The sequence below is a fragment of the Rhinolophus hipposideros genome (assembly GCF_964194185.1).
Source record: "Rhinolophus hipposideros genome assembly, chromosome: 19".
NCBI lineage: Eukaryota > Metazoa > Chordata > Mammalia > Chiroptera > Rhinolophidae > Rhinolophus > Rhinolophus hipposideros.
In genome coordinates this window covers 44,276,520-44,289,490 of record NC_138065.1, presented here as the reverse complement: position 1 = coordinate 44,289,490, position 12,971 = coordinate 44,276,520, and the positions used below count along the sequence as shown (strand labels likewise).

The 12,971-nt window shown below is 41.2% G+C and overlaps 1 protein-coding gene across 5 annotated transcripts in view; it reads left to right on the top strand.

Annotated features, from left to right (window-relative positions):
- The first annotated feature begins 7,789 nt into the window (after positions 1-7,789).
- The window catches only part of TDRD5 (tudor domain containing 5), a 67,553-nt gene continuing 62,371 nt past the window's right edge, over positions 7,790-12,971 (top strand). For 4 of the 5 annotated variants that reach the window (XM_081025871.1, XM_081025870.1, XM_081025869.1 and 1 more), the window contains exons 1-4: positions 7,790-7,895; positions 8,547-8,783; positions 9,402-9,809; positions 11,546-11,739. In XM_081025871.1, coding sequence (XP_080881997.1) covers positions 8,552-8,783; positions 9,402-9,809; positions 11,546-11,739 — 834 coding nt within the window. In that variant the 5' untranslated portion in view covers positions 7,790-7,895; positions 8,547-8,551. Of the gene's footprint in view, positions 7,896-7,950; positions 8,051-8,546; positions 8,784-9,401; positions 9,810-11,545; positions 11,740-12,971 lie in introns of those variants that run through there. The other variant, XM_081025868.1, reaches the window with a different exon arrangement.

Genomic DNA, 12,971 nt, shown 5'->3' with positions numbered 1-12,971 from the left:
GAAATACCGCCACAGATGGCTCTGATGGCACTCTGCTTTATGAAGTGTAAACACAGAAGGAAACAAGGTTAGTGGTCCTCGGCCTAGTGCTAGAGAGCTTAAGGGAACAGAAGAGGTGGTCGCATTAGGGCAACTTTAAGGTGAAATTAGAAACTTCTCCCTAAGCCCACCCACCCCACCCTGGAAGTCTTCAAAAGGGTGCCTTTCTTCTCTCCCCCTAATTTATTTTATATCCTGGCTCTACTCTTTCTGCTAATGCTTTACATGGTGATGATGTTGGCTGCCTACTCCTAGGAGGATTTACATTTTAAAAGCAGGAAATTATTTTTATGAATTTATTATGTTTACTAATGCTTAAGCCTGTTTATAATGTAATGCTTCTTGAAGGATCATAGAAGGGAAGGGATCTGATTTAACTTCTGTTTTTAGGGAAGGGACACTTTTGTCTTTGATTAGGCCCTGTTCCTATCCTTTCTTGATGAAGGCAGGGGTTTTGCTTTCTTAAGGTTCGCTGCAGTCCTCCCTCCATCCAGCAGCAAACTGGGGGTGCCATCCCAGTCTATGCTGAGGAACTTGAAACAATGAATAGATTTCTGTCTTACTACCTATTAATAATTTATTTCTCACTGAATGGGAGATTGGTCTAGGTAAACCTTAAAACTCAAGATTTATGATTCTATTCAAATAGCTCAGATCACATGATGATAGAATGTTCACTTATTTTTATTTTTCAATAGTTATTGAATTCACACAGCGATAGCTTTTTTCCTCTCAAAAATCTTAGTAAAGAATGAGGACCTGAAGTAATACCAGTGGGTCTGGAAAAACCATTCCACTACATTCTTCCATATATTCCAAGTCAGGCCACTGAGAATAAAGTAATTAAAAGATTAGTAATAAAGTAATTTCAATAGAGTTGATTTTTACTCTCTAAACCTGATTATTGCATGAGTTACCTAAGGGAGGACAAATGTTTCCTCTCAAGGAAACATTGCCTGCCTAAATTAATAGTTCCTGCCTAAGGCACTATAGTAAGAAAAATTCTGAAGCTGTGTTTGGCCCCTAGAGGGAAAAGTGTCATAATTATTTGGTATTCACTCAAATTAATAGTTGCTATTAAACATAGCCAGTTTATCGTCCTACAAAGATTTTCCTGTTTAGAAGAGCATGAAACTATTTGTAGCACTTAGTTTTTCTCAGTCTTTGATTCTGTTATGAATTAATTTGATCTAGAGTCCTAAACTAAACTCTTAAACTAAAATTTCCCCTGTTTGTACTCCACGAATTGGCAGGATATCTGAAAAAAATCATATTCTCAAATATATTCTCTGTCTCCCAGTAAGATAGAGGGATTTCTTGTTGGAGAAAAACTGATGAGAAAAGGCTTTGCTTGGTGTTGAGGCCCCGGTTGGGTGCTTGTTCCCAGTTTCCTATGCGGTGGGACCACTGACAAGTTACATAATTGTTGCTTCATTTCTATATCCATATATAACAGCAGTCAATACAAATGTCTGCTTATAACACAGGTCTGTTGGGATTATGAATGACAATGACAATTATCTGAGAAAGTGCATCACATTCCATAGTAAAAAGGTCAACATAGCATCTCTGAGAGGTGTAGGAGGTGGGGAGTGCTGAGGCAGCAGTATGAATCTCTAGCTGGCTGCCTCATCTACTCGTAGGATGATGTTGCTGTTTTCTTTTAGATTCCTATTTAATTGAAAGTGTTGGTCATCCCTTTGTTGAAAATATTATATGTACACATTTTAAAAATCTTAATACTTTACTCCTTGTTTAGATTTGTTACAAGACTAACATCTGTGCAAACAGGGTTAGGGCAGAAAAATGGGAGGACCAAGTAAAGTTGTTGACTTTTGAGTTTGTTTCCAAGACAAAAGGTCATGAAAGATTTCAAGGCTTTCTAAATTATTACACTTATTTAGTGTTTGAGAATTTTATATCCATATGGATAAATGAAGGAGTGAATATTGATTTATGTGAATTATTTACTGGAAAAGCTGGAATTCATTGTCACTAGATCAAATTGCAAGTCTTATCATTTTAGAGCTGGAAGAAACTACAGGAACTTAAATTTGACTTTTTAAATTTGACCGTTAAATTTTACTTTCTCAATTTGTAGGTGGCAGAGAGACCAACCAGGCGGGCGTACCAGTGGTCTAGGAAAATAATGCTGATGAAAGTAGATTTGAGGCTTTGGAAGTGGAGATGGCCTGGATTTAGGAAATTTCTGAGGTAGAGAATCAACAGAATTTGCTCACCATGTAGGGTTCTGGATGAGGAGCGGTGAGGGACTAGAAAACTTGAGAAAGATGGAGGTTTCCACCTTTATAGGTTGAACATTTGGTTATAACTGCAGGCATCTCTGGCAGAGCCACTTCCCCTAACTATATTGACCTTAAACATCTGTACAGCATATTTGAAAGTTGCTAAGAGAGTAGATTTTAAAAGTCCTCATTACAAGAAAAAAACACTTTTGTAACTATGTATTGGGATGAATGTTAACTAGATTTATTGTGATCATTTTGCAATATATGCAAATATCGAATAATGTACATATGAAACTAATTTTACATGTCAAGCATAACTCAATTTTTAAAAATTACGCTTTAAATGAGAAAAAAAAATCCTGAGCTTTCACAAAAATAAATTTTATGTTTGAAATGTGTATATGAAATTCATAATCAAGACTTTTTAAGATAAGCTCTTCAAACTTTTTTTTACCATCAATGGGAAACACGTTCACAGTTTTAAAAGTTATTTATGGAGTTATTTTCTAGCTTTATTGAAGTATAATTTGATAAATAAAAATTGCATCTATACAACATGATGATTTGAAATACATTGTGAAATGACTGAAAAGTTTTTAAAACCATTTTTACAATTACTTAAAAATTTACAACACTTGGGTTTAATGAATCGACTATCTTTCATCAACAAACGTAATTTGGTACGTGTGATGATGCCAATGGATTTTAAATCCAAACTTTTTCATAACAAGTGTTTAAAAAATAATGATGACACTTTAGGGAGCCCAGCATGTGCATTATCAGTAAGAGCAGTGCCAATGCAGCTGCAGTGGAAGCTGCCATTAAGTGCCGGGAGCCACGCCCAGCCAATCTCGCCCGCCCCTCCCCCGGCCCAGCTTCCGGTGGGCCTCGCTTTGCGCGGTGCAGCCTCCGTGTGCATCTGGACTGAGAACTTGCTCCGCGGCTCCACAGGGTCTGTCCTGAGATGGAAGTAAGTCCTTGGCAGCACCGGGCATGTTGAACCATCAGGGAGTGTAGAATGGCTCTTACCTTGCTACCTGCAGGCCCGAGGGCAGGCCAGCTAACCCCACCCACTCGGTTGCCTTCTGCAAAGTCTGGGTGGAGGCTACTTTGGGCTTGTGGGCTCCAAGCACCTCCCTAGTTGCCCCTGTGAGCTGAGAAAATGGGTGTTAGATAGCATACCGTACGTAATCTATTTATGCATGGCACATGTGGTGGGAAACTGCTCTAGAGCAGTGGTTTTCACTTCAGCATGTATCAGAATTATCTGGAGGGCTTATTAAAACACACATTCCCCCCAGTTTCTAATTCAGCAGGTCTAGGGTGGGGCCTGGGAATTGGCATTTCTAATAAATTTCCAGGTTATGCTGCTGCTCTGGCACCACTCGTTGAGAACCACTGCCATAGAGGTTAAACAAAAATATTTTCTACATATTCCATTTAAAGCAGCCCCTTCTCACTCCCTTCCCCTGGTTTATTTTCCTTAAGAGCACTTAACCTTACTTGACTTTATATATTACATGTTTATCTGCTCTTTGCTTGTCCTTGGTAACGTCCAGGAGAACAGGAACTTTGTTTGCGCACTGATGTAGTCCCATCTTCTAGAACAGTGCCTGGCACATAGTAGGAGCTCAAAGATACCGGTATTTGTTACATGAATGAACATGCATTTTGGAAGCCAAAGCTGAAACCATGAGTGGAAAAGGCCACTCAGGAAGAGGGGGAAAAAGAGTAAGAAGGAGTAAGGGCCAAGGACAGGCCCTGCGGTACATGAACATTTAATGGAATAACAGAAATAAGAAATAGCAGAAAGCTAGGAGCCCAGCACAGCACGGCAGCATCATAGTAATCCACAGAGGAGAGATTTTCAGGAAGGGAGGGGACACAAACAGTAAACAGCAGATATGATCTAAGATGAAAAGACTGAAAAGTCCTTAAGATCAATTAGAAGATTTGTCATTGATGTTTCGGTAAAAGTAACTTAAGAAAGATGTCCAGAGTAGCAGGCTGATTGCTTTGGATTCAGTATTGAATGATGGATGAAAAAGTGGGGGGAAAATGAATGTGGACTGTTTATTCAAGGGTTTGGCCATGAAGGAATGGCTAGGGTGGGGTGTAGATCAAAAGAGTTTGTTTCTCTGTCTCTCTTTCTCTGTATTGAGTGTGTAAGATAAAAAGGACGAGAGCATAATTTTATATTACAGGAAAGGAGTCTGTAAAGAGATGTTGAATATACAGGACTGTGTAATAATACCCAAAGGTCAAGGTCATGGTCCTACAGGAGTTGGGGAATAGACTCAGGAGGATGGATGGATAGAATGAATGGCCCCTCATCCTTTGACACCAGGAGGATAGATGTGAAGGAGGCTAGTTTAGAGGCCTGGGCTGGAAATTGAGGGGGTTCATTTATGAGAACCTCCATTTTCTCTGGGAGTCGGAGCAGAGTCATTTTCTAGTGGTGAGGTAGGTGTGGGTGAGAAGTGCAAGAGGAATGGCAAAAGCTTGGAGTAATTGCTGTGGGAAACAGAATTGAACAGTGACATCAGTGTCCCCAATTGGACATAATGTTAAAAAACTTTGGGAGGCAGGAATGCTGTATTGGTTCTATCAGGAACTTCTAACTCACGCATTATTCTCTCGCTATGTTTTTCAAAAGATTCTCTGATTTTTGTCATGAGGCATATATTAACGCTCCAGGAGCTTTTTACTTTTCTTTTTTTAAAACAAAACAAAACACAAGACAACTATCTCCTTACTGGCTGTTTTGTAAGGCAAGAATGCTGGTAGGAGCAGCTGCAATTGAGATACACTCCCAGATGGAAACGGGGCTGGGAGGAGACCAGGTGGAGACAGTTAATTACCAGAAGAAAAGTGGGCTCTGGTTACCATAATAAGCAGCAGGGTGGAAAACGCGTTAGGTCTTGACTCACAGAGCTCTGTGGTGTAGTTAATTAGTTGTAGCGTCCCAAGGAATGAATTCAACAAGCCCACTAAGTCTTTGATTTGTGTAACAACAAAAATAAAAATAAAAAACAACAAAACACAATTCTAGGTCTGGGAACAGAGGCATCTCATGAGCGAGAGACATGACTTGTCATCCCATTCCCAGAAGTAAATCAGATCCCAGACCCAGAGCCTCTTGTGTGTAGTCCAAATATTATTTTTCAAGGATGCTGCTGATACACTGTACTAAGTACTGCAAACCTTTGTCCTTGCCTTTCCCCAAAGGCCTGTGATTCTTTATGGATAACTGCTCTGGAAAAAAAAAATAAAGTACCCAAACTTTTCAGTGACTGTCAGTAATTTCTGGGACCCAAAGTATGGTTTGCCATCAACATTCTGAGCTTATAGACATTAGGTGATAAATGAATTCTGGCCCAAGTTCACCTTTGGGCAGGGCTAGTGGAACCGTGAATTAATCCCCTGGTCATATACCTTACTTGCCAAGTGAATTGCTGCAATAATTCATCTTAGTAACTGACAGAATTCCTACATTGGCTCCTTCACGCATTGAGTAAGGGCTATTCTGGTAGAAAATGCCAAGTGGAGGGCTAAAATAGTACATCCAAAGCATCAACATATACCTGGAGAATTGCAGAGATGAGTATCACCATCAAAGGTATGAAAGATATGGGTATGATGGTTCCCACCTCATTCCCACTCACTTCCCAGGGTAATCACCAGGAAAGACTGCCAGTCTTGGAGAATGACAGTGCATCATTGTAAACCCAAGTAAGTGAGGATTCCAATTGTAGCTACACTTCCAAATGGGGTCACCTTACTGAAGCAACCCAAACAGCCCCTGACACTCGGTTTGCAGTTACTGATCTGGGATTTCGCTCCAGAATATCTTTTTAAAAATCTTTTTTTCATACTACACATCAGTAACTTTTTCAGTCATAAGTGGTGTTTTTATTGTCCATCACTTTTTGTCATATCCTTGTTTATCTCTGTATCAGTTTCTTCACTCTTAAACGGGGTTCATAATTGGACATTTATCAGAGTAATGGGGAAGAAAAATTAGATTATATAAAGAGCATGTAGTAAGAGCTAAATATGTGTTACCTATTATCTCAGATAATTGGGGATGAGAATCTGGGATAATGTGGTTTTTCAGTTCACTGTTCATGCAGGAGTTATTCTCTAGTTAGTGAAACGATAAACTTCCCGAATCCTTGCATGTCTGAACATGTCTTTTACCCCATTTGAATGTCGAATTGGATGGTTAAGTATTTCAGCTTCAGCTTTGAAGATATTGCCCCATTGTGAAATCCAATACCAACCCAATTTCCATTGCTTTATAGGTAACCTATTTCTATATAAAATCTCGAGTCCCTTTCTCCTAGGTTTTATCTAGGATAGGATCTTTTTCATTAGTTATTCTAAGACTTCAGTGGGCCCTTTTAATCTGAAAATTTGTGTTTTTATTCAAATCTGGGACATTTTCTTCTTTTTAAATCCCAAACCCTCACCACCATTCTTTCTGTTATTTCTATAACACCTGTCATTCAGATATTGGAATGTCTGGATCCATTCTTTGTGTCCCCTCATTTCCCTTTTTGTTCATTTGCTATTTAGCCCTGTCCATTCTGCTGTATGCAAGTATACCAGCTCATACATCTTTTCTATTTTCTGTCTTTCAAGGATTCGTCAATATTCCTGGCCCATTGGTGGAACATTCTGTTTCCTAGTTTTTTTTGGATTTACTATGGCATGGGATTTCAGACCAGGTTTCCTTCTTGATTAAAATTCCTTGGTTTTCTTTTGGTTTGCCTTGTCCCTTTAATTAGATTGTACATTAAGGTAGCACTTTTTATGCTGTGCCTTCCTAGTCCATACCTCCTAAACTACAGTTTTCTGTTTTATGAGGACCTTATAAATCTTCAATCTTGCTGGTTCCACCCATCCAAAAAATACATCCCCAATTTATTTCCCCAAATACATCCATGTCTTTAGTTTCCCGCTCTTTTATCTCCAGTGGCACCTGCAGTGTTCTCTACTCATTCAGGAAGCCCTCCTCACCCTATCCTCTAGCTCCGCAGCGATTCTCCACCAAGTAAGGATCAGAATACTTGTAATTTCCCCTAATAGACCTAGACCTACTGAATCAGAATCTCTGCTGATCAGATGTGGGCATCTTTTTCCCCCCCCTTAAATAAGCTCCACAGGTGATTCTGAGGCACAGGGCACACCCAAGTTAAGAAGCTTCCTTCCAGCTGCGGGTCCCTAGCACCGGGAGGTGGTCGGAGAGGTTCTCGCGCGGCAGTCCCACCCCCTGCGCTCCGCCCACGTCGAAGGAGGTACGCGCTGGCGATCCCAGAAGGCAGCCAACGCGCCTGGGAGCCCGGCCCCGCGACCCCGCAACTTGCAAGGCCCCCAGCTAGACCGGACCCCCGAGCGGCCAGCCCGGCCCAACGGTCCCGAGGGCCGCGCGCCTTCTGGCTGGAACGCGGCGCTGTTGCGCACGCCACCGGCCGTCGGCCCTGGGGCACCGGTGCGCAGGCGCGGGCCGCCCCCCCCACTGGCTCGTCCTCAGCTGCACCCTTGGGGAGAGCGCCTTTGGCACCACAGGGTCGCCACGGCAGCGCGGGCGCCGGGGCGAGACGGGTGAGGGGCGGCCACACAGGGCTGGCTGGCCTCTGTCACCCCAGGTCGCGGGCAGTCCCCGGGGCAGGTGGAAAGACAGCTCCCCCCACCGCCAGGGGCCGTGAGACGTTGGGGGCGGGGAAAGGGACGTCGCATCCCGGCCAGGTGGAGAGGGGGTGAGCGAGGAGGACTTCGGTGGGAGGAAGTGGGGAGCCTCCCGTCTGCCGGTGGAGGCTGGAGAAAGCATGCTGGGGCGAGCGTCTTTACCTGGAGCGGGCTCCGCGCCTGGGGGAAGACCATGTTGCGTTTGCTTCTTTCCCGGTCCTGGTTTCCAGAGTCCATTCTGAGTAGCTCGAGTAGTAAGACCCCAAGTACACCCGGGTTAACGCTTTAGAACTTGGACTTCTCACACAACAGCCAGTGGCAGTGATTTCTGGAGACGCACGGAAGTTAACCAACACAGGTTGAGATTTCGAGTTGGAATTGCGCGGAGGCTTTGCGAAACCCGGGATTCAGAGGACCCTTGTAATACGGCTTCTGCCTTACCACCTTGACAACTCCCGTCTCAGTTGTTTATATTCCACTATAGGTCGTTTTGAACTCCCCCCGTCCCCCATCTTGCTTTTGCTTGCTTGTCCTCACGAGCAGTGTTTTCTGCCTTAAATCCTGTAGAGGCCATGTCTGAACAAGAGCGCATACAGGAATGCCTGAGGAAGGAAATAAGGTCACTTCTCATTTCCGCCAAAGATGGTTTGACCCCACAGCAGTTGGAAAAGGAGTACCTTTTGATGGTTGGCAACCACTTACCACTCCGGATCCTTGGGTATCGTTCCACTATGGAGCTGATGTCGGACATGCCTGATGTCGTAAGGGTCTGCCCCAGTGGGGATGGCACTGTAATACTAAAAGGTAAGTTAAGGTTTGAAGGGCTGTAAAAAGAATCACTTATCAAAGACTTGTTTTAGCAAGCATCCTGCATGTTAGGCAGGGGTTTTTAATTTTTTGCAGGGGAGGGGGCAATCGTAGGTCCCTTTGAGGTTGTGGGCAAAGTTAGAGCATTAGCAAAACTAAGAAACCTTTCCCCAGAAAATGTGCATTCACAAACACTGCATTTTGCTTGTGATTTCCGGTTATTGTACCTTAAGTTGGGAGAAGTGTAACAGTGGGACTTTTTAATTATAAAATAATTTTTTAAATTCCACAAAGCACAAAAAAAAATTGCAGGGATGTTTGTTGTTTATCTCAAGAGTTTCAAACCTTTCAGGGATCCATTAGCAGTAATGATAATATATTAGGTTTTATCTACCTTCATCCTCTGGTAGAGGAGCTAGTAAGCTGTTGTCCAAAATGCAAAAAATGAAAGAACCAAGCGTTTGGTTTGTATTTACCATGTTGTCTAGATACACAGCTCCTTGGAGAGTTACAAAAAAACAACAACAAAAAAAGTCCATGTAACCACAGGTGCAAAGGATGAAGAAGGAGGTCAGTTTTCACCTAAATATGATTTCTTTTTTTACATCCCTTTAGCCATTCCAGATGAATACACCAAAGGAATAGCAAGTTTAGTTGCAAGACAGAGGAGCAGCCATAAGGTTCAAAACTCTGTGCAGAAAGGAAGGGCCATTGTTTGCTCTGGGCCAAGCTCTGTTCGGCGAGTACCTTACCGAGGAAGGGTGCCCCCTATTCTTCCAGCTGTTGTGAAGAGTGAGTTGAAGGACCTCCTGGCGTTATCTCCTGTTCTCCTTTCTGATTTTGAAAAGGCATTTGCCAAGCGATTTGGACGCTCATTCCAGTACATGCAGTATGGGTTCCTATCTATGTTTGAAGTGCTGAATGCTGCTTCAGATGTCGTTTCTGTAGAGCAGACCAGAGCAGGTTCTTTGTTGATGCTAAAGAAGAGAGTATCAGAGGAAAAGCAGAGAGGATGGCCAGCAGGTAAGCATGTTAGCATTGGCAACTGTATTGTGGATGAGCAAATTTTGGAGCAGTTGTGACTCATGTAGAGGCGTGGAAAGGCTACGCGCCACCAATTTGTTGAAGTTGAATCCTTGCTCTATAACTCACTAGCTGAGTGATTCCAGGCAAGTTACTTAAAGTGTCTGATGAGCATTACTTTCCTCATCTCTAGAATGGAAATAATAATACTTCTTGGAGTTGTGCTTGAGGATTAAATGAGATGAGGTCTGTAAGTGCTTGGCATTTAGTAAGCTCACAGTAAGTAGTAGCTGTTATAAAAACAAGATCAGCTCTCTCTAGAGCCCTGTAAATGAGCATTAATTCTATGTGTTTATGTAAAGAAGATATAACATGAAAAATGAAAAGTTTTAAAAATAATACTGGTTAGTAGCATTTACCATCTGATTTTTGCCATCACTGATCTTTGATACCACAGCAGGCACTGCGTTATTTATGGAGTGTAATGATAACCACCTTACTTGTATAGCGTTTTACCTTGGGTTCTCATTGCCATACCGTAGACAAGAAGGCTGAGTGACTCTTGTCTGATAGATAAGGATACAGAAGCTCAGGAAGTGAAATGACTTTTCCAAAGTCACATGGTTGGAAAAGTGGTACAGCCAGGATTAGATACCTAGTTCTTACCAGTATTACTGCTCATCCAGTGCTTTTCCTCCCCAATCACTGTTCTTCCCAGAGATTCAGAAGACCGGTGTGATCATTTGTATGTATAGTGTTTCTCTAGACCCTCAACAGCATAGAAGCTATCCACTGAGCCAATTTTGGGGATTCTGTGCCTATTTCAGTGATTTTTCTTTTCTCCAAAATCTGTATTTAGATTAATATAGGTCAACCATGAGAATGTCATGAGTTTACAAACCAGTATTTAAACAGTGGTGGGTAATGTAATTGTAAGAGGATATGCCAGGGGGGTTACATGCTCTAGTCAGGGAAAGCCAGGGGGGGACACTGAGTGTTCAGGTTCTAACCATCAACGCGATCAGTATTCTTCAGGTGCTCAAACTTAGGGAGACTGACGCTATTAAACTTACAAGAGTTTCATGTTTTCAATCCATGGCCCCTTCTTCCTATCATCAGGATATCTTGGAAATAATTGGGGTTTTTTGGGTGATCTTGATCTTAGGATAAAGAAAGGGGTGCGGTCAAGTGATACATCTTTCATGTTGTGTAATAGAATACACCTTTCCAGTGGTATTTCCCTCCCTGAAATCTTGAAGAAAAAAAATTATACTCCTGAATAATATCCTTTTTTCTATAACTTTTCATGCCCCCCCCGTCTTACCCCCTTACACACACATATTGCTAGGTGGTTTTCCAGTTTGAGAAGCGTAATTCTAAACAGACTCCTTACTTAGAGACGTTTTGGTCTCCTAAACAGGATACAGCTTTTTAGATTTTTGCGTATTGAATCCTGCCTCTCTCTCATTATATTCAGGTGACCTTTAGTGGAGTTTTAGATAGTCCCAATTTTTTCAGTAACACACTTGTGACCTCTGGGATTTCTTCTGTAGATGACTAATCACTTCCATTATATGTAAATTTTATTGGCTTAATATTGAAAATGTAAGGTTACTTTCCTTAATTTTTAGTTCTAAGTTGAGGGCAGTTAGGTCACAGTAGTCGCTATGTATAATCATCAGGAAATAAACTAGAAATTTCTAGTGACAACTTTTTTCTCCTTTTATTCACAAAAGGAAAATTTTTTACCCAGCGTTTTAGAATGAAACAAGAAGGGTCATATCCACCAGGCTCACCGGTAGCAAAGGCACGCTTTTCACAACCCACTACAAACATGGAAGCACCGAAGCAAATATTAAACACGGAAAAGACTTCTAAGTTAAATGTAGTGGAGACTTCAAGGCTGAATCACACTGAAAAGTTAAACCAGGTGAGATACTGGAGTTTGGAGCTATAAATACAATGAAAAGGTGTTTAAGTTCAGTGGTTATTGCTTAGATCTGGTGGAAGAGCTGACCCTTTAAAATTCAAGTCATTCACTGATTTCAGATTTAACTTAAGCATTTTCTATCGACGTGAGGATTAGTAAGAAGTGAGAGGTGGCAGTGAGAAAAGAGTACAATTTTCTCAACTCCATGGTTTCTACTAGTTTCTGCAGATGACTCCCAAATTTTTATCTGTAGGCCTAGCTTTCTTACCAAAGTTATTGAAGCATATTTACAACTTAACTCATGAATATCTTCACCTGAATGTCTGGGCCTGAGCACTAGAATCCTGGTCTTTTTCTGTGACTATAATGCTGAAGGACTTTGAATAAAAACTGCTAGAATGTAACCAACAAAGGCCTGGTTAAGTCAGCAAGATAACAACCTAAATTGAGATCAGAATAAGCACATGGAAATTAAACTCCAAATATAAAAGGACCTTATTGCTGTAACTTTAAAAAATTAGCTTTAGTAATATAATATAGTAAAAATTACCCATTTTAAATGAACAGTTTGAATTTTGACAAATGTATCTAGTCACGTAATCACCATCAAAGTCAAGAAACGGAACATTTCAAATATCATCCCCCAAAAGTTTCTTCATGCCACTTTGTAGTCGATCTTTTTCCCCAACTACAGCCACAGACAACCACTGCTTTCTAGAACTATAATTTTGACTTTCGAGGAGTCTCATTTAAATGGAATTAAATAACATCTAGCCTTTTGTGTCTAGCTTCTTTAACTTTGCATGATGCTTTTGAGATTTATCCTGCATGTATCAGTAGTTTGTTCTTTTTACTTGAATATCATTGAATATCATTCCACTATATCGCTGTACCTCAATTTGTTATCCATTCCCTGTTAGATGATATTTGGGTAGTTTTCCTGCTTGGAGTGTTATAAATAAAACTGCTATGAACATCTGCATACACCTTGTATTAAGATGGACTTCATTTCTCTTGGGTAAATACCTAGGAGTAGGATTTCTAGGTCATGCACTTAAGTGCATGTTTAACTTGGTAAAAAATTGCCAAACTTTTCCAGAGTGGCTGTAGGATTTTACTTTCTCATGAGCTATGGATGAGAGTTCCTTTTGCATCTTTGTTAACATTTGATATTGTCAATTTAAAAAATATTAGCCATTTCAGTGGGTGTGTAGTGGTTATCTCATATGGTT